At 44.6% G+C, this 27,703-nt stretch overlaps 1 protein-coding gene and 2 long non-coding RNA genes across 4 annotated transcripts; 2 read left to right on the forward strand and 1 right to left on the reverse strand.

The window, feature by feature from the left end:
• The first annotated feature begins 458 nt into the window (after window positions 1-458).
• galnt16 (UDP-N-acetyl-alpha-D-galactosamine:polypeptide N-acetylgalactosaminyltransferase 16) lies at window positions 459-27,671 on the forward strand. 2 transcript variants are annotated; one of them, XR_015852819.1, is made up of 15 exons: window positions 459-773; window positions 3,897-4,072; window positions 6,093-6,191; window positions 7,788-7,855; window positions 13,326-13,391; window positions 14,136-14,257; window positions 16,236-16,323; window positions 16,437-16,521; window positions 21,168-21,271; window positions 22,671-22,797; window positions 22,871-22,959; window positions 23,957-24,040; window positions 24,152-24,278; window positions 26,624-26,740; window positions 27,515-27,662. XR_015852819.1 is itself a non-coding variant. In XM_088353910.1 (15 exons), the coding sequence occupies exons 1-15, from the start codon at window positions 606-608 to the stop codon at window positions 27,656-27,658; spliced, it is 1,668 nt and encodes a 555-aa protein (XP_088210036.1). In that variant the 5' UTR covers window positions 459-605; the 3' UTR covers window positions 27,659-27,671. The 2 variants fall into 2 exon arrangements, 1 of the variants encoding a protein (XP_088210036.1); XM_088353910.1 differs by having other exon boundaries at window positions 22,871-22,963; window positions 27,515-27,671.
• On the forward strand, window positions 17,935-19,412 carry LOC148352284 (uncharacterized). The gene is made up of 2 exons (XR_015852934.1): window positions 17,935-18,182; window positions 18,945-19,412. It is a non-coding gene; the product is annotated as an uncharacterized LOC148352284 (long non-coding RNA).
• Window positions 19,496-20,688, reverse strand: LOC148352285 (uncharacterized). Its single transcript, XR_015852932.1, has 2 exons — window positions 20,291-20,688; window positions 19,496-19,871 (listed from the first exon to the last, which is right to left on the reverse strand). It is a non-coding gene; the product is annotated as an uncharacterized LOC148352285 (long non-coding RNA).
• Window positions 27,672-27,703: the final 32 nt, after the last annotated feature.

Raw genomic sequence — 27,703 nt, forward strand, 5'->3', positions numbered from 1 at the left:
AGTTTGCAGGATTTTCATTCGACCCGCAAGGGTCTTGTGAAAAAAGCGCTGCTAAAACAGCTTCCAGTTGCTTCACATTTTCACAGCTTTTATTTCCAGTGGGCTTTTTTGTAGTCACCTGACAGTGACTCTTGATATCATATTCTTTGTTTTTTCGGAGTTCAGTGAAAAAATACTCTTATGTTGTCCTGGAAGCGGCAGCCCTCACAGTCAACTATCCTTTTTCTCATAGAAAGGCGAGGGCGTGTTGGACTATTCCCATGATTTTTTTTTGTTGTTGTTTATTGGCAAGCCACAAATGATTCATTTTATGACAGAGGCTGTGTGAAAATGTGCTCACGGGCCGTAACTGGCCCTCGGGCCGGGCATTGGACACGCCTGCTTTATATCCCGCCAATCTCTGCGTCGAGGGTCGGCGCTAGGACCGCGCGCGCCTCGCTCCGGTCCATTTCGCGTGCGTCCTCCTCCGGCACCGCTGCTTCTATTTCTTGCGCAGTCCTCGATTTCCTCGGCTTTTTTTTTTTCTTCATCTACTCCTCGCGGACCGGGTCCCGAACCCGGGAGGTTCAGGTGTGGGGGAGCGTCGGCCCCCTTATGGACTCAGCATGCGCAGGATTCGGGCCAACGCCATCGCGATCCTGAGCGTCGCTTGGATCATCGGAACCTTTTATTATTTGCGACAGGAGCAAAAAAAGAAGACTCCGGATCACCCGGGACCCTCTTGGGCCCCCAGACAGGAACGCTACCTGGAAGGAGGACTCCTGCAGATCCTTGTCAGTCCTTTCGCTTCTTAGGGGTAGGGGGGGGGGGGGGGGGGGGCGGTCTTACGTCATCTTTATTCGGATGATCCTCATCAGAATCGGATTAAGCTGCGTGATCATCGTGTCGCTACGAGGACCCACGCGTGTATTTTGCAGAGGGTCTCGATCACTTGCGTTACCTTGTCCGGGTGTCCGCGAACGCACCTGTCAAAACGCACTTGGGTTAAAACGAGGACACAATCGAATACATAGAGAAATAACAAAAGGATATACGCGAAGGTGTCAATGAGCCGAAAAGGTGTATTTTGCTGGCACTTGGAATGAGAATGATGTCGAGGTTGAGAAACATTGTGTGCGACGAGATTAGACGTGGCAATCCAAGGTAAACAGAGTCTCTGTCTCTATCTGTCTCGCTCTCTCTGTCTCTCTCTATCTCTCTCTATCTCTCTCTCTCTCCTTCCCTCTGATTCTCTCTCCCCCTCTCTCTCTCTCCTTCCCTCCGTTTCTCTCTCTCTCTCTCTCTCTCTCTCTCTATCCTTCCCTGTGTTTCTCTCTCTCTGTGACTCTCTCTCTGTCTCTCTCTCCCCCTCTCTCGCACTGTGTCTTTCTCTCTCTCCTCTTTCTTTCTCGTTCTCCAGCTCTTTTTGTCTCTTTCTTTCACCCTTTTTCATTTGTCTTTCTCTCTGTTTCTTTTTCTTTCTTTTTCTTTCTCCCTATTTCTCCCAATTTTCTTTCTTTTCTTTTATAACTCTTTCCTTTTCTCTATGTCTCTCACACTCTCTCTCTCTCTCTCTCTCTCTCTCATGTCTTTCTCTTTCTCCAGCTCTTTTTGTATCTTTCTTTTTCTCTGTTTCTCTCCCTGTCTCTCTCTTTCTCTCTCTCTCTCTCTCTCTCTCTCTCTCTCTCTCTCTCTCTCTCTCTCACGTCTTTCTCTTTCTCCAGCTCTTTTTGTCTTTTTTCATCTTTTTCCATTTGTCTTTCTGTTTCTTTTTCTTTCTTTTTCTTTCTCCCTCATGTCTCCCAATTTTCTTTCCTTTCTTTTATAACTCTTTCCTTTTCTCTATGTCTCTCACACACTCTCTCTCTCTCTCTCTCTCTCTCTCTCTCTCTCTCTCTCTCTTCTCTCTCTCTCTCTCACGTCTTTCTCTTTCTCCAGCTCTTTTTGTCTCTTTCTTTCATCTTTTTCTATTTGTCTTTCTCTCTGTTTCTTTTTCTTTCTTTTTCTTTCTCTCTGTCTCTCAATTTTCCCTCTTTTCTTTTATAACTCTTTCTTTTTCTCTCTTTTCCCCTCTTTTTTCGTCTCTCTTCCACATCCTATATGTCTCTCTTCTTTTTTCCTCACTCTTCAATAATCTGTGGTCTGTGCAGCCCTTTGAGACGCCTCGAGATTGAGGGCCAAACAAATAAACAGGACTTGTCTTGACGACCAGAATAAGTAGGCTCAAAAGAATAATAATAACAATAATAAGCATCTTCTTTATGTCTTTTAAAAACTCTTCTCCCATTCTTTAAATCTTTCTCTCGCTCTTTGTCTCTTTCTCTATATCTATATTTTTTTCTCTCTATTTCTCCCTTTATCGACTGTTTCCCTCTCTCGCTATTGTGCTCTCTCTATTTTTCTCACTCTTCTCTTTTTTTCTGTCTATTACCTTCTCTCTCTCTTTTACTCTTTCCCCCTTGTCTTTTTAACTCTTTCTCTTTCTTTTTATCTCTCTTTCTTTTCTTCCTTGCATGGCTGACTCCCGATTGGTGCGTGAGTGTGTGTGCGAATGGGTAAGTGTGACCATTACCACTGGAACGACAGTATCATTTATTCTCCGACAAGAAAATGAATCCTCGAAATGCCAAAGAATTGAATACAACGCCGCTCAGGTTGACAAATCCTCGTCTAAGTTTGCGCGGTCGCGCACTCCCGTTGTGTCATCCCGACCGTTGACTTTGCCCTTTTTTTTGTTGACTTAACTTTCCGTTTCCGTCCGACGGCATTTTTCCAGTACTCTGTTCGGAAAAATAAGCCGCCGTCTTTTTCAATTCCTCCATTTGTTCTTTCTTCCTGGTTTTCCCGCCACTTCTTATTTTTTTTCATCCAATCATTGATGATGTTATTGCTTGAGCTCCGCCCACTCACCTGCACAAAACTATCCACATTTGGATTTTCTCTCAAATCAATTCAGGAATAACAGCCTGGAGATAGTGTTATGCTTGTCCTGACCACAAGGGGGCAGTACAGTTAAGTAGGGTTGTCGCAAAACCAAATGAAGAAAAACCGGGCCCTTTCTGATGATGTATGTATTTACTTCTCCCTCTTTTTTAGTTTATTCATCCAATATTCTATTTATTGATGGATTTCGTCCCGTTTTGATGGATTTATGAGTTCTGGAAATCGATAGACAAATAAATAAATCGTGAATGTGTACATAAATATTGTCACGGTTGCCGTGGCGCCCAATTGACCCGTTTTGTCAGTCCGTCAACGAACCTCTGCCCCGCAAGACGTGGGTTCTGACTCGGTCCTGTTTTCCTGTGATATCTTCAGTCCGGTATTCTTCCTGTTTATTGTTGTGCTGTTTAATTTCGGGTTCCAGTTTAGTTTCCGTCTGTTTTTGTCCTGTTTATTATTTTCTCCAGTTTTCGTTCCCGTCTGTTTTTGTCCTGTTTATGATTCTCTCCAGTTTTCGTTCCCGTCTGTTTTTTGTCCTGTTTATGATTTTCTCCAGTTTTCGTTCCCGTCTGTTTTTGTCCTGTTTATGATTTTCTCCAGTTTTCGTTCCTGTCTAGTTTCTCCTGTTAATTTTTGACATCCTGATCCGTTTTCTATCCTGTCTGTCCCGTCCTGTCCGGTATCGACCCCATCCGTCCGATATCAACTCGGGCAATTGGTATCGATCTCGTCGGCCTCTGGCTTTCGGTATTTCCACGCCAGACCGGCTGCCTAACGTGCATGACTCCCCATTTCCCGTAAAATGTGTGAGAAACGTCACGCGTTTGGGTCCTGATCCTGTTCTGGTTCTGAAAAATAAATCCAATGACCAAATAAAGAAGTCAATAAATAAATAAAAGAATTTTCCGTGGAAGTTACAATAGTAACAGTCACGATAATAACGCTATCGTATTGCGTGTCGGTGTCCAATCTAGGCGAGCGGGCCCTCGCTGCAAGGAGGGCCCCTGCTGGGACCCCCGGAGGAGGAGAAATACCTGGAGGGCGAGCGCCTGGGTCCCGGGGAGGACCCGTACCGCCGGCACGCCTTCAACCTGCTGGAGAGCCGGAAACTGGGGGGGCGCCGGCCCCTCAGGGACACCCGCCACTACAGGTATGGCCGGGGGGGATTTCATATACTTTTATTCCTGAATTGAAAAGATTGAAAAGAATACAAATTGAGATTATTCCAGTACATCTTTTATACTGTAGGCGATTTTCTTGAAAATCTGTTTTTTTTTGTTCTTAATAAAAACATAAATTTTATATATATACATATATATAATTTAATATTTTTTAATTGAAAATTGATGATTTTATTCCAAAAGTAATGTATTGCAAAGAAAATCATAAAAAGGATCATTGGACTATAATTATTTTCATAGTTTTCCATCCATTATCTGCAGCGCTTATCCTCAGTAGGGCCGCGGGGGCGCTGGAGCCTATCCCGGCTATCGGCAGGCAGTAGGCAGAGGACCCCCTTAACTGCTATTTTCATAGTTTTGGATTTTTAATTTAACTAGGAACAATAACATATTTTAAAAAATGAAAAATATTTGATCACATGAAGTAGAATATTACTAAATGTGAATCAGAAACGCCGCAGGTTCTGATTGGCTCCACTATTTGAACTCAGTCCTGTCAATCCCCTGTGGTCAGTCCGTCTGCGAACCTCAGTAAACACTAGGCAAGCCTTTTTCGATCCTGACTCCCGCCTGTCTCTGGATACCACCCGTTTTGATTCCGACCACGTCTGCTCTCCCGTCCTGGCTCCTGACCTCTTTTTGTCCCCGACTAAGTCTACTTTCCCGTTCTGTCTGACGACTCGTTTCAGACCCCGACCACGCCTTGCTCTCCAAGTCCCGGCTACTGACCCGTTTTTCCATCCCTGACACCGCTATCGCTCGCTACGGAAGATCCACTTCTGTGTTTGAATCACGATCCGAGTACGAGAGCGACTTGCTTCCTGCGCCTAGCGAACACCGGATCGTGGTCGCAGCCTTTCCTCTTTCCTTGGGTCCTGTTTCCGTTCTGGTCCTGACAATATTATGTAATAATAAAGACATTTAGAATACCTGACATATCAATTCATAAATAACAATACATTACAAACAAATAAAAAGAAGGAAAATATAAAAAAAAAAACAATGATTAATATGATAAAATAAGAAGACAAATATTTAGTAATAAAAATAGTATTGACTAAATATACTATAAAATACTGTATTTATAAATAAATGGCAATACATGATAAAAAACTACACAAACAGTAATAGTCATAATAAATACATATTCAAATGAATACTTTTTCATATCCAATAATATAATTCAATCAATAAACTAAAATAAATAATGACAGGACCAGAGCGGGGACAGGACCCACTTGCGTTGCGTTTCTCACAAGTTTTATTAGAAGAAAGAAAAGGGTTGCACCCACGATTCAATGTTCGCCGGACGCAGGAAGCAGGTAACTCTGGCAGTGTCGGGAACAAAAAAACAGGTCAGCGGCCAAGACAGGAGAGCAAAAACGTGGTCGGGTCAGAAGCGAGTCGTAAGCCAGGAAAGGATAGTAGACGTGGTCGGGATCAAAAATGGGTCATAAGTCGGGACAGCAGAGTAGACAGGGTAGGAGGACAAAAAGAGGTCGAAAGCCAGGACGGGAGAGTAGACGTGGTCAGGTTCAAAACGGATCAAAGCCGGAGACAGACAGGAGCAAAAACAGGTGAGAAACAGGGTCAAAAAAGGCTCACATCAGTAATCATGATAAATAAATGCTAATGAATACGAATTTCGTAGAATGACGAATAAATATAAGTCAAGTCAAATCACATTTATACATATATTAAATCATAATTGTCATCATTTTTTCGCATTTTTCTTTACAAAAGGCTTGGCAAAAAAAACGGAGTCTCCATAGTTTGTATTCTTCCTCGTGCGTTGCAGCACTCGTTCTCGGTCAACACCATTGAGTGGTGGAGTATGACGCGCTGTCCCTTTAACAATGACTTGAACTTTTGTTGATGCCAAAGCGGGCTTTGCTGCGATGCGCTCTCATCGCCACGCGACCGTATCGCTCACCTGTGATTGGAGCACATTTTTGAAACGTTCTTCTTCTCTTTTTCCGAAACGTGGAGGTGCGCTTCGGTCCGATACGACGCCCGCCTTCCGCCCACCAGCGTCGTCATCACTTTCCACAACGAGGCGCGCTCCGCCCTGCTGCGCACCGTCAACAGGTAGCTAGCTCGCTCAACGTTAGCCACGTCAGCCACGTTAGCCACGTTAGCATTGCGCCCTCTACAGGTAACTAGCTCACTCCACGTTAGCCACATTAGCATCGCACCCTCAACAGGTAGCTAGCTCACTTACTGTTAGCCACGTCAGTCACATTAGCATAGCACCCTCAACAGGTAGCTAGCTCACTCAACGTTAGCCACGTCAGCCACGTTAGCCACGTTAGCATCGCGCCCTCAACAGGTAACTAGCTCACCCCACGTTAGCCACATTAGCATCGCACCCTCAACAGGTAGCTAGCTCACTTACTGTTAGCCACGTCAGTCACATTAGCATAGCACCCTCAACAGGTAGCTAGCTCACTCAACGTTAGCCACGTCAGCCACGTTAGCCACGTTAGCATCGCGCCCTCAACAGGTAACTAGCTCACCCCACGTTAGCCACATTAGCATCGCACCCTCAACAGGTAGCTAGCTCACTCCACATGATCCACGTCAGCCACGTTAGCATTGCACCCTCAACAGGTAGCTAGCTCATTCAACGTTAGCCACGTTAGCCATGTTAGCATTGCAGTGTCAACAGGTAGCCGCTTAGCATTGCAATAACAACAGGTAGCTAGCTCACTTAGCGTTAGGCACGTCAACCACATGAGCCACATTAGCATCACACCCTTAACAGGTAGCTAGCTCACGCAACGTTAGCCACGTTAGCATTGCACCTTCAACAGGTAGCTAGCTCACTTAGCCTCCTTAGCCACCTTAGTGTCGCACTGTCATCGAGTTGTTTCATCACTTGGCCTTAGCTACGTTAGCCACATTAACCACGTTAGCCATGTTAGCATCGCACTGTCGCTGGCTCAGGTAGCCACCTTAGCATTGCAATATCAACAGGTGGCTAGCTCACTGAGCGTTAGGCACATCAGCCACATTAGCCACGTTAGCATCGCACCCTCAACAGGTAGCTAGCTCACTTAGCCTCCTTAGCCTCCTTAACTACGTTGGCATTGCACTGTCATTGAGTAGTTTTGTCACTTTTCCTTAGCCACGTTAGCCATGTTAGCATCACACTGTCATCAAGTCGCTGGCTCAGGTAGCCTCATTAGCATCGCACCCTCAACAGGTAGCTAGCTCACTCAACGTTAGCCACTTTAGCCACGTTAACCACGTTAGCCATGTTGGCATTGCACGGTCATCGAGTAGTTTTGTCACTTTGCCTTAGCCACGTTAGCCATGTTAGCATCGCACCGTCATCAAGTCGCTGGCTCATTTAGCCACCTTAGCATTGTAATATCAACAGGTAGCTAGCTCACTGAGCGTTAGGCACGTCAGCCACATTAGCCACATTAGCATCACACCCTCAACAGGTAGCTAGCCCACTCGACTTTAGCCACGTCAGCCTTGTTAGCCACGTTAGCAGCGTTAGCCACATAAGCATCACACTTATGCTCCATGACGGAAGGAAGAAAAATCAATTCTAAGGCGTTCATCAAAATCACGGATTTCGTTCTGTAACTTATCGACCGCTCTCTCTCAAATGTTCCTATTTTGTCGCTTGTTTTTCCTTTGACTTTTGTGTCTTTCCCTCTTTGTCCCCGTCAGCGTTTTGACGCAAAGTCCTCCTTCGCTGATTCAGGAAATCATCCTCGTGGACGACTTCAGCGACGACCGTGAGTGCAGAAAACCCTTCCTGTGTCTTTGAGGAGGTGGTGGCCCCGCTCTCGAGAGGCCACGCCCACCAGGGGCTCTAACCTTGGCGTGCGGGCCGATCGAGCGGACTTTTAAGGTTGCGCTTTTCGCTTCCGGTCCGCGTTAGCTCGCTGTCGTTTTTACGAATCGGTGAATCGGATTAAAAAAAAAAAACACGGATTTTTCATTTCATCCTCTATTCTATATACGATATCTATCGATCTCAATCAGCTGTACTAAAAAAAGCGAGTAAACGTGCTTCCATGTAGGGATTACAAGCCAGCGGAAGAGAATGTACTTTCGTGTGGTATTTCAGGCAAAAATCAGGGATTAGTGACCGTTCCTAACATTCTGAAGGCAAAATATACGCAGAGAGGAGATATGACAAAAAGGGAACCCGCTTTATTGCATTCGGGACACGTTCAACGTTCCAGACGTTCTTTATAGTGTTCTCAAATAAAGTTAAGATATCTCGTGAAGGTCGTCGGCCCCGCCCTCGAGAGGCCACGCCCAACAGGGTTTCAACCTTGGCGTGCGGGCCGTTTGAGGGGACTTAAATGGTTTTAAGGTTACGCTTTTCGCCTCTGGTCTGCGTTAGCTCGCCGTCGTTTTTACGAATCGGTGAATCGGATTACAAAAAAAAAAAACGCGGATTTTTCATTTCATCCTCTATTCTATATATGATTTCTATTGATCTTTATCAGGTGTATTAAAAAAAGCGAGTAAACGTGCTTCCATGTAGGGATTACAAGCCAGCGGAAGAGAATGTACTTTCGTGTGGTATTTCAGGCAAAAATCAGGGATTAGTGACCGTTCCTAACATTCTGAAGGCAAAATATACGCAAAGAGGAGATATGACAAAGAGGGAACCCGCTTTATTGCATTCGGGACACGTTCAACGTTCCAGACGTTCTTTATAGTGTTCTCAAATAAAGTTAAGATATCTCGTGAAGGTCGTCGGCCCCGCCCTCGAGAGGCCACGCCCAACAGGGTTTCAACCTTGGCGTGCGGGCCGTTTGAGGGGACTTAAATGGTTTTAAGGTTACGCTTTTCGCCTCTGGTCTGCGTTAGCTCGCCGTCGTTTTTACGAATCGGTGAATCGGATTACAAAAAAAAAAAACGCGGATTTTTCATTTCATCCTCTATTCTATATATGATTTCTATTGATCTTTATCAGGTGTATTAAAAAAAGCGAGTAAACGTGCTTCCATGTAGGGATTACAAGCCAGCGGGTACCTTTTGGAGAGAATGTACTTTCGTGTGGTATTTCAGGCAAAAATCAGGGATTAGTGACCGTTCCTAACATTCTGACGGCAAAATATACGCAGAGAGGAGATATGACAAAAAGGGAACCGGCTTTATTGCATTCGGGACACGTTCAACGTTCCGGACGTTCTTTATAGTGTTCTCAAATAAAGTTAAGATATCTCGTGAAGGTCGTCGGCCCCCCTCCTCGAGAGGCCACGCCCAACAGGGTTTCAACCTTGGCGTGCGGGCCGTTTGAGGGGACTTAAATGGTTTTAAGGTTACGCTTTTCGCCTCTGGTCTGCGTTAGCTCGCCGTCGTTTTTACGAATCGGTGAATCGGATTACAAAAAAAAAAAACGCGGATTTTTCATTTCATCCTCTATTCTATATATGATTTCTATTGATCTTTATCAGGTGTATTAAAAAAAGCGAGTAAACGTGCTTCCATGTAGGGATTACAAGCCAGCGGGTACCTTTTGGAGAGAATGTACTTTCGTGTGGTATTTCAGGCAAAAATCAGGGATTAGTGACCGTTCCTAACATTCTGACGGCAAAATATACGCAGAGAGGAGATATGACAAAAAGGGAACCCGCTTTATTGCATTCGGGACACGTTCAACGTTCCAGACGTTCTTTATAGTGTTCTCAAATAAAGTTAAGATATCTCGTGAAGGTCGTCGGCCCCCCTCCTCGAGAGGCCACGCCCAACAGGGTTTCAACCTTGGCGTGCGGGCCGTTTGAGGGGACTTAAATGGTTTTAAGGTTACGCTTTTCGCCTCTGGTCTGCGTTAGCTCGCCGTCGTTTTTACGAATCGGTGAATCGGATTACAAAAAAAAAAAACACGGATTTTTCATTTCATCCTCTATTCTATATATGATTTCTATTGATCTTTATCAGGTGTATTAAAAAAAGCGAGTAAACGTGCTTCCATGTAGGGATTACAAGCCAGCGGGTACCTTTTGGAGAGAATGTACTTTCGTGTGGTATTTCAGGCAAAAATCAGGGATTAGTGACCGTTCCTAACATTCTGACGGCAAAATATACGCAGAGAGGAGATATGACAAAAAGGGAACCGGCTTTATTGCATTCGGGACACGTTCAACGTTCCGGACGTTCTTTATAGTGTTCTCAAATAAAGTTAAGATATCTCGTGAAGGTCGTCGGCCCCCCTCCTCGAGAGGCCACGCCCAACAGGGTTTCAACCTTGGCGTGCGGGCCGTTTGAGGGGACTTAAATGGTTTTAAGGTTACGCTTTTCGCCTCTGGTCTGCGTTAGCTCGCCGTCGTTTTTACGAATCGGTGAATCGGATTACAAAAAAAAAAAACGCGGATTTTTCATTTCATCCTCTATTCTATATATGATTTCTATTGATCTTTATCAGGTGTATTAAAAAAAGCGAGTAAACGTGCTTCCATGTAGGGATTACAAGCCAGCGGAAGAGAATGTACTTTCGTGTGGTATTTCAGGCAAAAATCAGGGATTAGTGACCGTTCCTAACATTCTGAAGGCAAAATATACGCAAAGAGGAGATATGACAAAGAGGGAACCCGCTTTATTGCATTCGGGACACGTTCAACGTTCCAGACGTTCTTTATAGTGTTCTCAAATAAAGTTAAGATATCTCGTGAAGGTCGTCGGCCCCGCCCTCGAGAGGCCACGCCCAACAGGGTTTCAACCTTGGCGTGCGGGCCGTTTGAGGGGACTTAAATGGTTTTAAGGTTACGCTTTTCGCCTCTGGTCTGCGTTAGCTCGCCGTCGTTTTTACGAATCGGTGAATCGGATTACAAAAAAAAAAAACGCGGATTTTTCATTTCATCCTCTATTCTATATATGATTTCTATTGATCTTTATCAGGTGTATTAAAAAAAGCGAGTAAACGTGCTTCCATGTAGGGATTACAAGCCAGCGGGTACCTTTTGGAGAGAATGTACTTTCGTGTGGTATTTCAGGCAAAAATCAGGGATTAGTGACCGTTCCTAACATTCTGACGGCAAAATATACGCAGAGAGGAGATATGACAAAAAGGGAACCGGCTTTATTGCATTCGGGACACGTTCAACGTTCCGGACGTTCTTTATAGTGTTCTCAAATAAAGTTAAGATATCTCGTGAAGGTCGTCGGCCCCCCTCCTCGAGAGGCCACGCCCAACAGGGTTTCAACCTTGGCGTGCGGGCCGTTTGAGGGGACTTAAATGGTTTTAAGGTTACGCTTTTCGCCTCTGGTCTGCGTTAGCTCGCCGTCGTTTTTACGAATCGGTGAATCGGATTACAAAAAAAAAAAACGCGGATTTTTCATTTCATCCTCTATTCTATATATGATTTCTATTGATCTTTATCAGGTGTATTAAAAAAAGCGAGTAAACGTGCTTCCATGTAGGGATTACAAGCCAGCGGGTACCTTTTGGAGAGAATGTACTTTCGTGTGGTATTTCAGGCAAAAATCAGGGATTAGTGACCGTTCCTAACATTCTGACGGCAAAATATACGCAGAGAGGAGATATGACAAAAAGGGAACCCGCTTTATTGCATTCGGGACACGTTCAACGTTCCAGACGTTCTTTATAGTGTTCTCAAATAAAGTTAAGATATCTCGTGAAGGTCGTCGGCCCCCCTCCTCGAGAGGCCACGCCCAACAGGGTTTCAACCTTGGCGTGCGGGCCGTTTGAGGGGACTTAAATGGTTTTAAGGTTACGCTTTTCGCCTCTGGTCTGCGTTAGCTCGCCGTCGTTTTTACGAATCGGTGAATCGGATTACAAAAAAAAAAAACACGGATTTTTCATTTCATCCTCTATTCTATATATGATTTCTATTGATCTTTATCAGGTGTATTAAAAAAAGCGAGTAAACGTGCTTCCATGTAGGGATTACAAGCCAGCGGGTACCTTTTGGAGAGAATGTACTTTCGTGTGGTATTTCAGGCAAAAATCAGGGATTAGTGACCGTTCCTAACATTCTGACGGCAAAATATACGCAGAGAGGAGATATGACAAAAAGGGAACCGGCTTTATTGCATTCGGGACACGTTCAACGTTCCGGACGTTCTTTATAGTGTTCTCAAATAAAGTTAAGATATCTCGTGAAGGTCGTCGGCCCCCCTCCTCGAGAGGCCACGCCCAACAGGGTTTCAACCTTGGCGTGCGGGCCGTTTGAGGGGACTTAAATGGTTTTAAGGTTACGCTTTTCGCCTCTGGTCTGCGTTAGCTCGCCGTCGTTTTTACGAATCGGTGAATCGGATTACAAAAAAAAAAAACGCGGATTTTTCATTTCATCCTCTATTCTATATATGATTTCTATTGATCTTTATCAGGTGTATTAAAAAAAGCGAGTAAACGTGCTTCCATGTAGGGATTACAAGCCAGCGGGTACCTTTTGGAGAGAATGTACTTTCGTGTGGTATTTCAGGCAAAAATCAGGGATTAGTGACCGTTCCTAACATTCTGACGGCAAAATATACGCAGAGAGGAGATATGACAAAAAGGGAACCCGCTTTATTGCATTCGGGACACGTTCAACGTTCCAGACGTTCTTTATAGTGTTCTCAAATAAAGTTAAGATATCTCGTGAAGGTCGTCGGCCCCCCTCCTCGAGAGGCCACGCCCAACAGGGTTTCAACCTTGGCGTGCGGGCCGTTTGAGGGGACTTAAATGGTTTTAAGGTTACGCTTTTCGCCTCTGGTCTGCGTTAGCTCGCCGTCGTTTTTACGAATCGGTGAATCGGATTACAAAAAAAAAAAACACGGATTTTTCATTTCATCCTCTATTCTATATATGATTTCTATTGATCTTTATCAGGTGTATTAAAAAAAGCGAGTAAACGTGCTTCCATGTAGGGATTACAAGCCAGCGGAAGAGAATGTACTTTCGTGTGGTATTTCAGGCAAAAATCAGGGATTAGTGACCGTTCCTAACATTCTGAAGGCAAAATATACGCAGAGAGGAGATATGACAAAAAGGGAACCTGCTGTATTGCATTCGGGACATGTTCAACATTCCAGACGTTCTTTATAGTGTCCTCAAATATAGTTAAGATATCTCGTGAAAGTCGTTGGCCCCGCCCTCGAGAGGCCACGCCCACCAGGGCTCCAACCTTGGCGTGCGGGCCGAACGGTTTTAAGGTTGCGCTTTTTCGCGTCCGGTCGGCGTTAGATGGCCGCCTTTTTCGTTTCGTTTCAAAAACTTTTGTCGTTTTTCTTCTCCTTTGTCAGCCGACGACTGCCTGCTTCTCGCCGTGGTACCCAAAGTGCGATGCCTCAGGAACGCCAAGAGAGAAGGTATCGCCGCCTCAAACGCAAGGCCAAGAAAGGAACTTGAATGGATGCATAGAAAATGAAAGAAAAGAAGAAAAAAGGAACAAGAAAGAAAAAAATAAATAGGGGAAAATAGTCAAAAGGGTGAAATGGTCAGAAAAGAGAAAAACGGCAAAAAAGAAACAAAGAAAATCAAAAAGGAAGAAAACAAAGAAGGAAAAAAAGAGAACAAATAAGAAATAGGAAAAATAGAAAGAAGGAAAAGAAAAAGAAGAACAAGAAGGAAAAAAGAGAATAAATGGGAAAAATAGAAAGAATGAAAAGAAAAAGAAGAACAAGATGGAAAAAAGAAAAGATATAGCAAATAGGAAAAATAGAAAGAATGAAAAGAAAAAGAAGAAGCAGAAAAAAAGAGAAGAAATAGGAAAAATAGAAAGAATGAAAAGTAAAAGAAGAACAAGAAGGAAAAAAAGAGAATAAATAGGAAAAATAGAAAGAATGAAAAGAAAAAGAAGAACAAGAAGGAAAAAAGAAAAGAAATAGCAAATAGGAAAAATAGAAAGAATTAAAAGAAAAAGTAGAATAAGAAGGAAAAAAGAGAACAAATAAGAAATAGGAAAAATAGAAAGAATGAAAAGAAAAAGAAGAACAAAATTAAATAAAAAAAGAGGAAAAAAATAGATGTCGAAAGACAACAGCTAGATAAGACCAAGACAAAAAAAGGGGGAAAAAAGGAGTCTTTCTTCATTTCTTCTTCTCTTTTTTCAGGCTTGATCCGGTCCCGGGTGCGAGGGGCCAACTCGGCCTCGGCCCCCGTTTTGACTTTCCTGGACAGCCACTGCGAAGTCAACGTGGATTGGCTGCAGCCCTTGATACAACGCGTCAAAGAGGTACCCCCGTGTGAGAACTACTTCCCATGATGCAAAGGCAGAATCGCTCGGCCCTCCGCTGCTACGATGACGCTTTTCCCTTTTTTCCGTCTTCCCGTGCAATCAATCACGGGGCGTTGGCTCGGAAGGGGAAGGGTCTCGCTTCCAAATGATGATATCATATTCGAAGGCGGGACTTTCCCACGCATTCACGAGTAAATAGGGAACGCTGTAAATCACGCGGGACGTCAATAAACCCCGGTTTTTGCTTGCAGGACAAGCCCAATAGTCAGAATACCGAATTTGTATTTTGAATTTCCCTGCTTTTCGCTGACAGGATTAAACCAGGGTGGTCAGAACATGGGAAACGGTGGCTATCCCCTGAGTTTTTTCTTACAGGTTCACAGCTGAGGCCTCAGGAGATTAGTAACAGTCTCTATTCCCTGTTTTTTGCCTGAAATACCACACAAGGAAGTAATCAGAATGCAAGAAAAGCCAGCCGATAACCGTTTTTTGCCTAAAGGAGCGCACCAAAGTGGTCAGAATGTTAGGAACGGTCGCTAATCCCTGATTTTTGCCTGAATTACCACACGGAAGTGATCAAAATACAAGAAACGGCAGCTGATCTCTGTTTTTTGGCAAAAGGAGCGCACCAAAGTGGTCAGAATGTTAGGAAAAGCCGCTAATCCCTGCTTCCTTGCTTGCAGGACTGCACCCAAAGCGGTCAGAATGTTAGGAATAGTCGCTATTCCCTGATTTTTGCCTGAAATACCACACACAAGTGATCAGAATACAAGAAACGGCACCGATCTACGTTTTTCGCCTAAAAGAGCGCACCAAAGTGGTCAGAACGTTAGGAAAGGCCGCTAATCCCTGCTTTCTTGCTTGCAGGACTACACCCAAAGTGTTCAGAATGTTAAGAACGGTCGCTAATCCCAGATTTTTGCCTGAAATACCACACGGAAGTAATCAGAATACAAGAAACGGCAGCTGATCTCCGTTTTTCGCCTAGAGGAGCGCACCAAAGTGGTCAGAATGTTAGGAAAAGCCGCTAATCCCTGCTTTCTTGCTTGCAGGACCGCACCCAAAGCGGTCAGAATGTTAGGAACGGTCGCTAATCCCTGATTTTTGCCTGAAATACCACACGGAAGTGATCAAAATACAAGAAACGGCAGCTGATCTCTGTTTTTTGGCAAAAGGAGCGCACCAAAGTGGTCAGAATGTTAGGAATAGTCGCTATTCCCTGATTTTTGCCTGAAATACCACACACAAGTGATCAGAATACAAGAAACAGCACCGATCTACGTTTTTCGCCTAAAAGAGCGCACCAAAGTGGTCAGAACGTTAGGAAAGGCCGCTAATCCCTGCTTTCTTGCTTGCAGGACTACACCCAAAGTGTTCAGAATGTTAAGAATGGTCCCAAATTCCAGATTTTTGCCTGAAATACCACACGGAAGTAATTAGAATACAAGAAACGGCAGCTGATCTCCGTTTTTCGCCTAGAGGAGCGCACCAAAGTGGTCAGAATGTTAGGAAAAGCCGCTAATCCCTGCTTCCTTGCTTGCAGGACTGCACCCAAAGCGGTCAGAATGTTAGGAATAGTCGCTATTCCCTGATTTTTGCCTGAAATACCACACCAAGTGATCAGAATACAAGAAACGGCACCCGATCTCCATTTTTCCCCTAGAGGAGCGCACCAAAGTGGTCAGAATGTTAGGAAAAGCCGCTAATCCCTGTTTTATGCCTGAAATACCACACAGAAGTGATCAGAATGTTAGGAAAAGCCGCTAATCCCTGTTTTCTTGCTTGCAGGACTGCATCAAAAGCGGTCAGAATGTTAGGAACAGTCGCTAATCCCTGTTTTATGCCTGAAATACCACACAGAAGTGATCAGAATGTTAGGAAAAGCCGCTAATCCCTGCTTTCTTGCTTGCAGGACCGCACCCAAAGTGGTCAGAATGTTAGGAATAAATGCAAATCCCCGATTTTCGTCTTGCAGGATCACACTCGAGTGGTGAGCCCCATCATCGACGTGATCAGCCTGGACAACTTTGCTTACTTGGCCGCCTCGGCCGACTTGAGAGGAGGTGGGCTCGGGCGGGGGTCTCTCGGGGGAGTCGTCGGTCCGACAGCTGCAAAAACAGCCGGACGCGCCCTTCGCATCTGCAATCAACGGAATTTCTGTCCTCCCTCTTTACAGGATTCGATTGGAGCCTCCACTTCAAGTGGGAGCAAATTCCCATCGAGCAGAAAATGTCCAGGAGCGACCCCACTGGGCCGATCAGGTACCACGCCTTATTATTGACTCATTTTCGCACTCGGGTCGCAACAAACAATCGTTAAAGTCGGGGTGCGTCCTTTGTTGTCCACCTTTACTCTATGAAGTACGTGGAAAAAATGCCCAACTGAGTTCAAAGAGCCTTCATGCTTTACTGTGCTTTGAATTGAGTTGCGGTCGGAACAAACCCCCCCATAAGATGAAAAGAGAAGAGTTTATTTGAGCTTGGCAAAAAAAATAAAAAGAATTCAGATGTGACTCTGCCGCCATCTCCTGGCTTCAAGTCATGATTGCAGCCTTACGTTTCAAATGCCACACCCCACCTTTAATCGTCTCGCTTGATTATTAGAAGGAAATTGAACTGGTGTGGCGTGAATTGAATGCAAACACGAGAGCATTGAAATTGCTTACGATGTTGGCCGACAGAGGGCGCCATTTTCATGCACAATGTCCTCATTCAAATCCATTCAATCCTCGCGTTTTCCTCATAGTTGTAAAAAAGTATTTTATGGCAAACATTTGGATATTTATTGTTAAGGTTTGACAAACGCTTGGATGAGTCACAACGTATCGGACGGACCCAAATGCAGGGCGCAAGGGGAAAAAGGGAGGTGGTCGAGAAAGAGAGAGAGAGAGATGGAGATGGAGACAGAGACTGAAAGAGAGAGAGAGAGAGAGAGAGACGGAGACAGAGAGAGAGATGGAGACAGAGACTGAGAGAGAGGGAGAGAGAGAAATGATGAAAGAGAGAGAGCGTGAGAGAGAGAGAGAATGAAAGTAAAAGAGAAGATGAAAGTGAGAGAGAGAGAGAGAGATGGAGACAGAGACTGAGAGAGAGGGAGAGAGAGAAATGATGAAAGAGAGAGAGCGTGAGAGAGAGAGAATGAAAGTGGAAGAGAGGATGAAAGTGAAAGAGAAGATGAAAGTGAGAGAGAGAGAGAGAGAGACAGACAGAGAGAGAGAGATGGAGACAGAGACTAAGAGAGAGAGAGATGGAGAGAGAGACTAAGAGAGAGAGAGAGAGAGAGAGAGAGAGAGAGGATGAAAGTGAGAGAGAGGATGAAAGTGAGTGAGAGAGAGAGACAGACAGACAGACAGAGAGAGAGAGATGGAGACAGAGACTAAGAGAGAGAGAGAGAGAGAGAGATGGAGACAGAGACTGAGAGAGAGAGAGAGAGAGAAATGATGAAAGAGAGAGAGCGTGAGAGAGAGAGAGAATGAAAGTGAAAGAGAAGATGAAAGAGAGAGAGAGAGATGGAGACAGAGACTGAGAGAGAGGGAGAAAGAAATGATGAAAGAGAGAGAGAGAGAGAGAGAGCGTGAGAGAGAGAGAGAATGAGAGTGGAAGAGAGGATGAAAGTGAGAGAGAGGATGAAAGTGAGAGAGAGAGAGAGAGACAGACAGAGAGAGAGAGACGGAGACAGAGGCTGAGTCCCATTCTTCGCACTTTCACTCGCTATGTGCCCTAGTCACTCGGTTTGCGCGTTCACGTGAAAATGGGGTGTGTCCCGATACTCTCAAGACCGAGGCAGAAGTGCCCTCAAACCATGTCGTAGCCACTTCAAGACCGAGGGGGCTCTCGACCTCACTTGGCAGCGAAGTGACTACCCAGAAGGCTTTGCGAATTCTCAATATCAACAAACATGCCCGGAAAGGAACCGCACAAATGTAAGTAGTTTTCCACAACCGCGCATGTATTTGCAACAAAATGTATTGAGATATCTTAGTTAGACGTAAATGCAATAGAAAATCGTATTTTCGCGTTAAAACACGAACATTGCAAAATCGCTACTTTACGAAGTGCACTAATCTACCAAGGGAGCTGGCAAAAAAATATTCACGCTACAAACTGTAAAGTAGGATAACTGTGCAGAAAATCACGGTTCAGCCCATCCCTGTTTTTATCTTAAACGAGTCGTCCTTTTACATCTACTGTACATGGCCAGTCGCTAAAGGAGCATAGTCAGAATACCGTTCTGGACATAAGCGCTTGTTTACTGCACACAATTTCGGGTGTCGTGTTTTATTTACAATATGATTCTTTCATGTGAGATCAGAATGCATTAGTTTTCATCATGCATTATGAGTAATGTCTCCGAATTTCACGTGGAAATACAGTTGATACAAACTACTATCACATAGTCCACTGCCTTCTCTGTAAACACATATTAAGTAAACTAATTACCTTCTCAAAATGTTGTCCAAATGTGGAGACAATTCTAAAGCATATGTGATGCTGGCCAATAGAAGGCTCATACAGCCATAAGAATAACATGTCAATTTTGTGTATCTATTCACTATCAAATACTTATCCAGAACACATCCTATAATTTCCTGTCTCACATCAACTTGTTGAGCACCCTATACACAGTTGTTTTTGTATAATACATCAGCATTAAGTAATTCTTGTTTTTTCCACCCAACCTAAAGGCCACTGTAGAACGTCCCGTGGAAGAGCTGGTCACCATCACAGCTACCACGCCATCCACACCACCGGGCACGTCGTTGGCACCTTCTAATCCGGCGCCAAACCCCAAATCACCCAGAAAAAAAAGGAAGCACAATACACTCCTTGACTTTTTGAAAGTGGAGTCTGCCGGAGTGAGGAAAAGGCTCGAAGAAACTGTGGCCAAAACTGAGCGGTTCCTGTCCTTTTTGGGAAGCTCGTGGACAAATTTCCAGAACAGTGACATCTCTGCAATGTTTCCCTTTGTTTTATAAAAGGAAAATATTTTTTTTTTATTAAGAACTCAATGAAGTTCCAGTTTGTGTTTCCCAGCTTCATGGAAGTATTGGTATATTTTTGTTAAAATTTGTGACACATTATTTATTTACTATTATGTATTTTGGCCCAATGTGAGTTTGTTTTTCTGAAAGTAAACTATTATTTAAGCTGGAGTGATTTGTAGTTGTTTTCTGTCCAACAGTCACATAGTTCACACACAGTATCTCACATCATTATGAAATAAACCACCAAGGTGTTACTCAAAATGAAGATGTTTATTGAATAGTAATGCAGAAAAGCACATAATGCAAATGTGGGTCTGACTTAAAGAGCCTAAAATATGGCTTTTGGGCAATTTATTCCATATTAACTGTGGACAATTCTTTGTACGGTGGACCTGGGAACCCTGAAGACCCGTGACACCACACGGTAGGACAGAGCGTGGGCCAGCCAGTACACGTAGATCAGGACCTCCAGCCACGGCCCTGTTCCCTCTTTAGCAGCTCCTGCAGGGCCCACATAACCTTCTTGCTCAACCTTAAGTCCTGAATGAGTTCTGACTCCACATCCAACCATAAGCACAGGATGGGAACATTCCTGTCCAACCTGTCCACGCTTATGGGACAGCCACTCTGGAACACAATAGATAACAAACAATTTAGACATAAATGTGGGCATAGAAAAGAAAAAGACCGCTTTAACTGTGATGTAAGCATCATGAAAAAATGTTGAAATGACCTTTTTTATATCCAATGACAACTCTTTTGAATTAAATTCCTTATGAACTAAGGTTTTTGGGTCGTACAGGGAAGTTTGGTGACGATATTATGTCAGCTTAAGGGTCAGGTGGACTGTTCTTGTGTTTGTTTACTTTTCGTCATGTCACACATTCAAGACCCCTACTATATGTCATAAAATGGCATTAAGATACCAATAAGTAGATTGCCATTTATGTCTACACAAACATAGGGTATTATGTGAACGTGCATTGTATGTTAACTCTTTCTGTATTTGACCGAACGGGTCATTTTTTTTAAATGAGTGTACGTACCTTGTAAAGATGAATCAGCACTACATAGCGCCGAAGCTGTCTTCAGTATAGCACATTTCTCCTCCGTTGATTGGAGACACGGAAAAGATGAAGAGCTTTCAGGCAATCGGTAATAACACAGCAGTAGCGGGCATTTTTAACGTTGCACGAACTCTCCAACTGACACACTGCAGGTTGAGACTCAAGTTGTTTACATGTGAGGTAGACCAATACGTCACTGAGGTCTACAGCCAATTAATATTACCGCCATCTCCTGGACAGGGGTGGAACCTTGCAAGTCTTGTCCAAACCATCTCCACTTTGCACTCCACCGGCGGAGGGCACTCCTCTATCGAGGGACCTCACTGGAGGGTCCTCAGGGCCGAGTGAGAGAAATGGGATTGGGCCAGAGACTAAGAGAGAGAGAGAAATGGAGACAGAGACTGAGAGAGAGAGAGAGAGAGAGAAAGAAATGATGAAAGAGAGAGAGAGAGCATGAGAGAGAGAGAGAGAGAATGAAAGTGAAAGGATAAAAGTGAGAGAGAGAGAGAGAGAGAGAGAGCGAGCGATGGAGACAGAGACTGAGAGAGAGAGAGTATGAAAGTGAGAGAGAGGATGAAAGTGAGAGAGAGAGAGAGAGAGAGAGAATGAAAGTGAGAGAGAGGATGAAAGTGAGAGAGAGAGAGAGAGAGAGAGAATGAAAGTGAAAGAGAGATGATGAAAGTGAGAGAGAGAAAGAAAAAAATAAGAGAGAAAAAGGGAGAACCTGGAGAGAGAGCAAGAAAGCACACTAGAGAAAGACAGAAAAAGAAAAAGAAAGATGAAAAAAAAGGCATTTATGAGGTAAAGACGAGGAGGAGGCTTAAGAGGAGGACTTGACTGTGATTTGTCTTTCCAGGACCCCGGTGATGGCGGGGGGCATCTTCGTCATGGACAAGACTTGGTTCCACCGCTTGGGACAATACGACACTCGCATGGACATTTGGGGGGGTGAAAACTTTGGTGAGAGCCTCCCAAAACATTCAATTCAATTCTTTTTAAGGGAAAAAAGCCAAAAAGCGGACACGCCCCGAATCTGAACCGGGAAAAGCCGCGGGACGGGTCTTAAATGACCCCAAAAAACAGCAAAAGAACCCAAACAAATTGCCATCGAAAATACCAAAAATGACCCATAAAAAGCTCAAATCCATCCCACATCAAGACAAAACAGACAAAAAAGAAAGAATCCTAGCCCCAAAAACAAGCCAAACACCGAAAATCCCCCAAAACGACCATTTTGAATCAGCTTGCGAACACTTTCTCTTTTATCCGTACGATCGCCACGGAATTCGCGTCTCCGAGGATTCCGCGGATCCTCGAGGAACGATGCGATTTGTCCTGTTACCGCGGCAACCCCTCTGTCGCCACGACTTCTCTCGTCGGCGTCGCAATCTGGCACTATTCTCCCCGGGCCCGGTCCAGAAGTGTGGCGCTCTGTTTCGCTCTAAAGTCGGCTTGTTCGATAGGAGTGGGCGGCCTTTCTCTCCTTTCGAATTTTGTCCAGAGTTGTCGTTCCATTCTCTCCTTCCTCTCTTTTGTCCAGAGTTGTCATTCCATTCTTTCCTTCCTCTCCTTTGTCCAAAGTTATTGTTCCATCCTCCCCTTTCTCTCTTTTGTCCAGAGTTGTAATCCATTCTCCCCTTTCTCTCTTTTGTCCAGAGTTGTCGTTTAATTCTCCCGTTCCTCTCTTTTGTCCAGAGTTGTCGTTCCATTCTCTCCTTCCTCTTTCTTGTTCAAAGTTGTCGTTCCATTCTCCCCTTTCTCTCTTTTGTCCAGAGTTGTAATCCATTCTCCCCCTTTCTCTCTTTTGTCCTGAGTTGTCGTTTAATTCTCCCGCTCCTCTCTTTTGTCCAGAGTTGTTGTTCCATTCTCTCCTTCCTCTCCTTTGTCCAAAGTTGTTGTTCCATTCTCCCCTTTCTCTCTTTTGTCCAGAGTTGTCATTCCATTATCTCCTTCCTCTCTTTTTGTCCGGAGTTATCGTACCATTCTATCCTTCCTCCCTTTTGTCAAGAGTTGTCGTTCCATTCTCCCCTTCCTCTCTTTTGTCCAGAGTTGTCGTTCCATTCTCCCCTTTTTGTCTTTTGTCCAGAGTTGTCGTTCCATTCTCTCCTTCCTCTCTTTTGTCCAGGGTTGTCGTTCCATTCTCTCCTTCCTCTCTTTTGTCCAAAGTTGTTGTTCCATTCTCCCCTTCCTCTCTTTTGTCCAAAGTTGTTGTTCCATTCTCCCCTTCCTCTCTTTTGTCCAGAGTTGTTGTTCTATTCTCTCCTTCCTCTCTTTTGTCCAGAGTTGTCATTCCATTCTCCCCTTTCTCTCTTTTGTCCTGAGTTGTTGTTCCATTCTCCCCTTCCTCTCTTTTGTCCAGAGTTGTCGTTCCGGGCGTGGATGTGCGGCGGCAGTTTGGAAATCTTGCCGTGTAGCCGAGTGGGCCACGTTTTCCGCAAGCGCCATCCTTACCCCTTCCCCCAAGGGAACGCGCTCACCTACATCAAGTAGGCGACCGACGGCACGTCCGGCGAGCGCCGGGCGAAAATCTTTAACCCCGACTCTGGTCCGCCCGCTCAGGAACACCAGACGGGCTGCCGAAGTCTGGATGGACGACTACAAGCGCTACTACTACGCCGCCAGACCCTCCGCCCGAGGGAAAGCCTTCGGCAGGTCCCGTTCGCTTTTCTTCCCTTGTCTGGAGCCGCGGCGCTGCGACCTAAAACCGGCGGGAGAATGCAAACTACCAAAGCTCGAAGGACCGCACAAAAAAAAAAAAAAAAAAAGAATTGAAGGAGAGAAGGAACAAAAACAAGTTAGAAAGAAGAAAAAAATAGGAAAAGAAAGTGGAAACAAGGAAAAATCCAATTTCAAAAAGAAGAAAATAACGGAAAATAAAAAAAGGAAAGAAAGGAGAAGGAATAAACGGAGAAAAGAAAAATGAAAAGAAATGGAAAAAAAGGAAAGAAGGAGAAAAAGAAAGTGGACAGAAGTAAAAGGAGAAAAAAGAAAAGAGAAAAGGGAGTAAAATAAATTTAAATTGGAAAGAGAGAAGAAAAAAATTATAGAAAAAAGGAAATAAAAGCAGAAAAATGGCATAAAGAGAAAGAAAAAAGGAAAATGGAAAAATGAAAAGAAATGGAAAAAATGAAAAAAAGAAAGTGGACAAAAGTAAAAGGAGCAAAAATGGCAAAAAATGAAAAAAAAAATAGAGAAAAGGAAGTAACAATAAATTAAAATGGGAAAAAAATAAAGAATGAAGAAAAGAAAAAAGGAAAGAAAAGCAGAACAATGGCAAAAAAGAGGAAGAAAAGAAAAAATTGACAAAAAAAGAAAAATGGAGGAATTAAAAAAATGGAAAAAGGGAAAAAATGGAGAAAAACAAAGTGGACAAAAGTAAAAGAAGCAAAAAGGTCAAAAAGAGGAAAAAGCAAAAAGCGAAAAGGGAGTCAAAATAAATTAAAATGGGGGAAAGGAAAGAGAGAAGAAAAAAAGAAAAGCAAAAAGCAAATAAAAGCAGTGAAATAGCAAAAAAGGGAAGAAAAGAAAAAATTGAAAGAAAAAAAAGAAAGAAAGAAAAGTGTGGTACATTGACAGCCTCCTCCTTTTTCCATTCTCTCCTCTTTTTCTTTCTTTTTCGAGAAATCTTTTGTTTTTGTTTTCCAGCATCGCGGAACGAACGGCGCTACGCCGACAACTGGACTGCAAACCTTTCCGATGGTACCTGGACAACGTTTACCCGGAGCTCAGGTGACCCACAATGCACCGGGGCAGACGGGGGTGGAGTCCTCCGTTCTCTCTTTTATTTTGACCAGCCGGTTTTGTGTCGTTCTCCCCGACCACACCCTCTACCCCTCCCAGGGTTCCCGAGCTGGAGTCCGTGTCCGGTATCCTCCGCCAGGGGGCGCTGTGCCTGGAAAGCCAAGGCCGGGACGGACCGAGACTGGCCCCGTGCCAGGTGCCGGGGGGGCGGAGGACCCAAGCGCAGGTCGGCACGACTCGCTTTTCGGCTTTTGGTAACGGGGCCGGAGACCCCGGCGAAGGGGCCGCGATGCCTTCAAAAATGGGGCCCTGGGGCCCAGCTTGGACACCCATACATAATATAGCAGGGGTCCTTGTCCAGAGTTGTCGTTCCATTCTCCCCTTTTTCTTTTTTGTCCACAGTTGTCATTCCATTCTCTCCTTCCTCTCTTTTGTCCAGAGTTGTCGTACCATTCTCCCCTTCCTCTCTTTTGGCCAGAGTTGTCGTTCCATTCTCCCCTTTTTCTCTTTTGTCCAGAGTTGTCCTTCCATTCTCTCCTTCCTCTCTTTTGTCCAGAGTTGTCGTTCCATTCTCCCCTTTTTCTCTTTTGTCCAGGGTTGTCATTCCATTCTCTCCTTCCTCTCTTTTTTCCAGAGTTGTCGTTCCATTCTCCCCTTCTTCTTTTTTGTCCAGAGTTGTCGTTCCATTTTCTCCTTCCTCTCTTTTGGCCAGAGTTGTCGTTCCATTCTCCCCTTTTTCTCTTGTCCAGAGTTGTCGTTCCATTCTCCCCTTCTTCTTTTTTTGTCCAGAGTTGTCATTCCATTCTCTCCTTCCTCTCTTTTGGCCCAAGTTGTTGTTCCATTCTCCCCTTCTTCTTTTTTTGTCCAGAGTTGTCGTTTCATTCTCTCCTTCCTCTCTTTTGTCCAGAGTTGTCGTTCCATTCTCCTCTTCCTCTTTTGTCCAGAGTTGTCGTTCCATTCTTCCCTTCCTCTCTTTTGTCCAGAGTTATCGTTTCATTCTCCCCTTTTTCTCTTGTGTCCAGAGTTGTTGTTCTATTCTCCCCTTTTTCTCTCTTGTCCAGAGTTGTCATACCATTCTCCCCTTCCTCTCTTTTGTCCAGAATTGTCATTCCATTCTCCCCTTCTTTTTTTTGACCAGAGTTGTCGTTCCATTCTCTCCATCCTCTCTTTTGGCCAGAGTTGTTGTTCCATTCCAGTATTTTTAAAGTATTTCTGTCGTGGTATTTTGACTGAATTTGTAGTGTATTTTTTTGACGAATGCAAACCTTTTGTAGTATTTCTGTTATCTGTCATGAACCAGAACAGGATCAGGACCCAAACGCGTGTCGTTTTTCACACAAGCCTTTTATTTTACGAGAAATACCGATTGCCGAGGTTGATATTGGACAAATGGTGTTGATAACAGACAGGACGGGACAGACAGGATTGATAATGAAACAGGATCTAGACGGGAATGAAAACTGGAGAGAATCATAAACAGGACCAAAATGGACGGAACGAAATTAGAAACCGATATTAAACAGGACAAAAATAAACGGGAACAGTACCGGACAGGGAATACCACCAGGAAACAGAACCGAGTCAAAACCCACGTCTAGCGGGGCAGAGGTTCGTTGACGGACTGACAAGGGAAGAATGAGAGCACTGAGCTTAAATAGACAGAAAGCCAATCTGTCAATGAGCCGCAGCTGGCGCCACACAGGCGGGGCCAATTGGGCGCCATGGCAACCGTGACATTGTCATAATTTTGTATTAGAGTACTACTGTAGTAGTATTCCTTTCAAAATAGAAGCAAGTCGTTTTGGAGAGGACGCGGTTGGGCGTCGCCCTAAAATATACGCAGTGACGAAATATGGCAGAGAGGGAACCTCCTTTATTCAGCAACATTCATCCACGTTCAAATTCGTCCAGGAGACGCTGGGATTTTTATACTGTGTTAGGGGGGTTGATTTCTTGGTTAAGGTTTCAAGCAAACATTAGGGCTTCAACTCGGGAATGCAATTTGGTTTGAGAGATTCGTGCTTCGCTTAAGGCTTTGAGCAAATTTGACGTTTTGAGATTTGCTCATTTCAATCGGGACAGACCTCGGGGAGGGCTTCCGACAAATGTCAGGGTTTCCGGCGCGCTTTTAAAGCTTGGGATTACGGCTTCGAGATTTTTGTGTGTTGCGCTTCAGTTGAGGCTTCGAGCAGATATTCAGGTTTCTGATTCGGGTCACGGTTCAGGTCGAAGGTTTCAAATTCTTGGCAAAAGCATCAATGCCCGCTTTAGGGTTTTAAGCAACGGGTAGGGTTTCAAATTGAGGCTTCAAAAGGTTGGGCTTAGGGTTTTAAGCAACGAATAGGGTTTCAAAATGAGGCTTCAAAAGGTTGGGCTTAGGGTTTTAAGCAACTGGTAGGGTTTCAAATTGGGGCTTCAAAAGGTTGGAACGGAAGGTTTGCTTCAACGCTTCAAATCCGTGATTCGAATCTGTCACCGGAGTTCTGGTTTTCAAGGTCGGGTCTGTTCACTGCCGGTTTCCTAGGTCCGGTTTCCTAGGTCTAATTTCCTTGGTCCGGTTTTTATTCGCAGAGGTGGGAATTGAGCGAGCCGCTGATCCGTCAAGGAGAGCTTTGCCTGGCCGTGGCGTTCTTCACCCCGGGGTCCGGGGTCGCCATGGAGCCCTGCGACCCGAAAGAGCCCAGACAGGTCAGTCGCTCCATCTTACGTCGCCCCCTGGTGGCCCGAACGTGCGTTGCGCGGTTTGAGGATGCAAGGGCCGGTTGAGAGCCCCCGGGATACGACACTTTTCCAACCTATAACCTCTGAATATCCATTTCTTGTTCTCTCTCTTTTTCTCACTTGTTCTCTCTTATTCTCTCTCTCTCTTACTTGTTCTCTCTCTCTTTTTCTCACTTGTTCACTCTTATGGTCTCTCTTTCTCTTTTTCTCACTTGTTCTCCCTTATTTACTCTCTCTCTCTTGCTCCCTATATTCCTCTATCACTTATTCTCTCTTATTCTCCCTCTTTCTCAGTTGTTCTCTCTTATTCTCTCTCTCTCTCTTATTCTCTCACTTGTCCTCTTTTATTCTTTCTCTCTCTCCCACTTGTTCTCTTATTCTCTTTCTCTCTCCCCCTCTCTCTCTCACTTGTTCTCTCTCTCTCCCTCTCTTTTTTTCTCACTTGTTCTCGCTTATTCTCTCTCTCACTTGTTCTCGCTTATTCTCCCTGTCCCTCTCTGTCTCATACTTGTTTTCTCTTATTCTCTCTCTCTCTCTCTCTCTCACTTGTTCTCTTTTATTCTCTCTGTCTCTCTCTCTCACTTGTCCTCTCTTATTCTCTCTCACCTGTTCTATCTTATTCTCTCTCTCTCTCTTTCTCTCATTATTTCTCTCTCACGATGCCTTCCCTTCTTCTCCGTTTTTGACGCCATTTTGTCCCCCCCCCCCTTTTTTTTCTTCTTCGTTGTCGTCGCCGGGTAGAAATGGAAAGCCAGAGGTTCGACTTTGCAGCAGGCGGTCAGCGGCCTTTGTTTGGAGAGTCCCGAGCCGCCCGGAGCGCCCGTCGTCACTCAGTGTCGCCCCCAGGCGGCCGGACAGACCTGGCAGACGCAAATCCTCACCTGAAGGACACTCAAGGTCGCTCAAGGACGTTGTCAACCTCGCTCGGTT

This window comes from Urocampus carinirostris, chromosome 15 (assembly GCF_059441175.1).
Source record: "Urocampus carinirostris isolate Australia breed hairy pipefish chromosome 15, RoL_Ucar_1.0, whole genome shotgun sequence".
NCBI lineage: Eukaryota > Metazoa > Chordata > Actinopteri > Syngnathiformes > Syngnathidae > Urocampus > Urocampus carinirostris.

Coding starts and splice junctions, on each gene's coding strand:
- galnt16 (XM_088353910.1), top strand. CDS start 606: ATGCGCAGGATTCGGGCCAACGCCATCGCGATCCTGAGCGTCGCTTGG. Junction 16,324..16,436: donor CTCGGCCGACTTGAGAGGAG/GTGGGCTCGGGC, acceptor CCCTCTTTACAG/GATTCGATTGGAGCCTCCAC. Junction 22,798..22,870: donor AACGCGCTCACCTACATCAA/GTAGGCGACCGA, acceptor CCGCCCGCTCAG/GAACACCAGACGGGCTGCCG.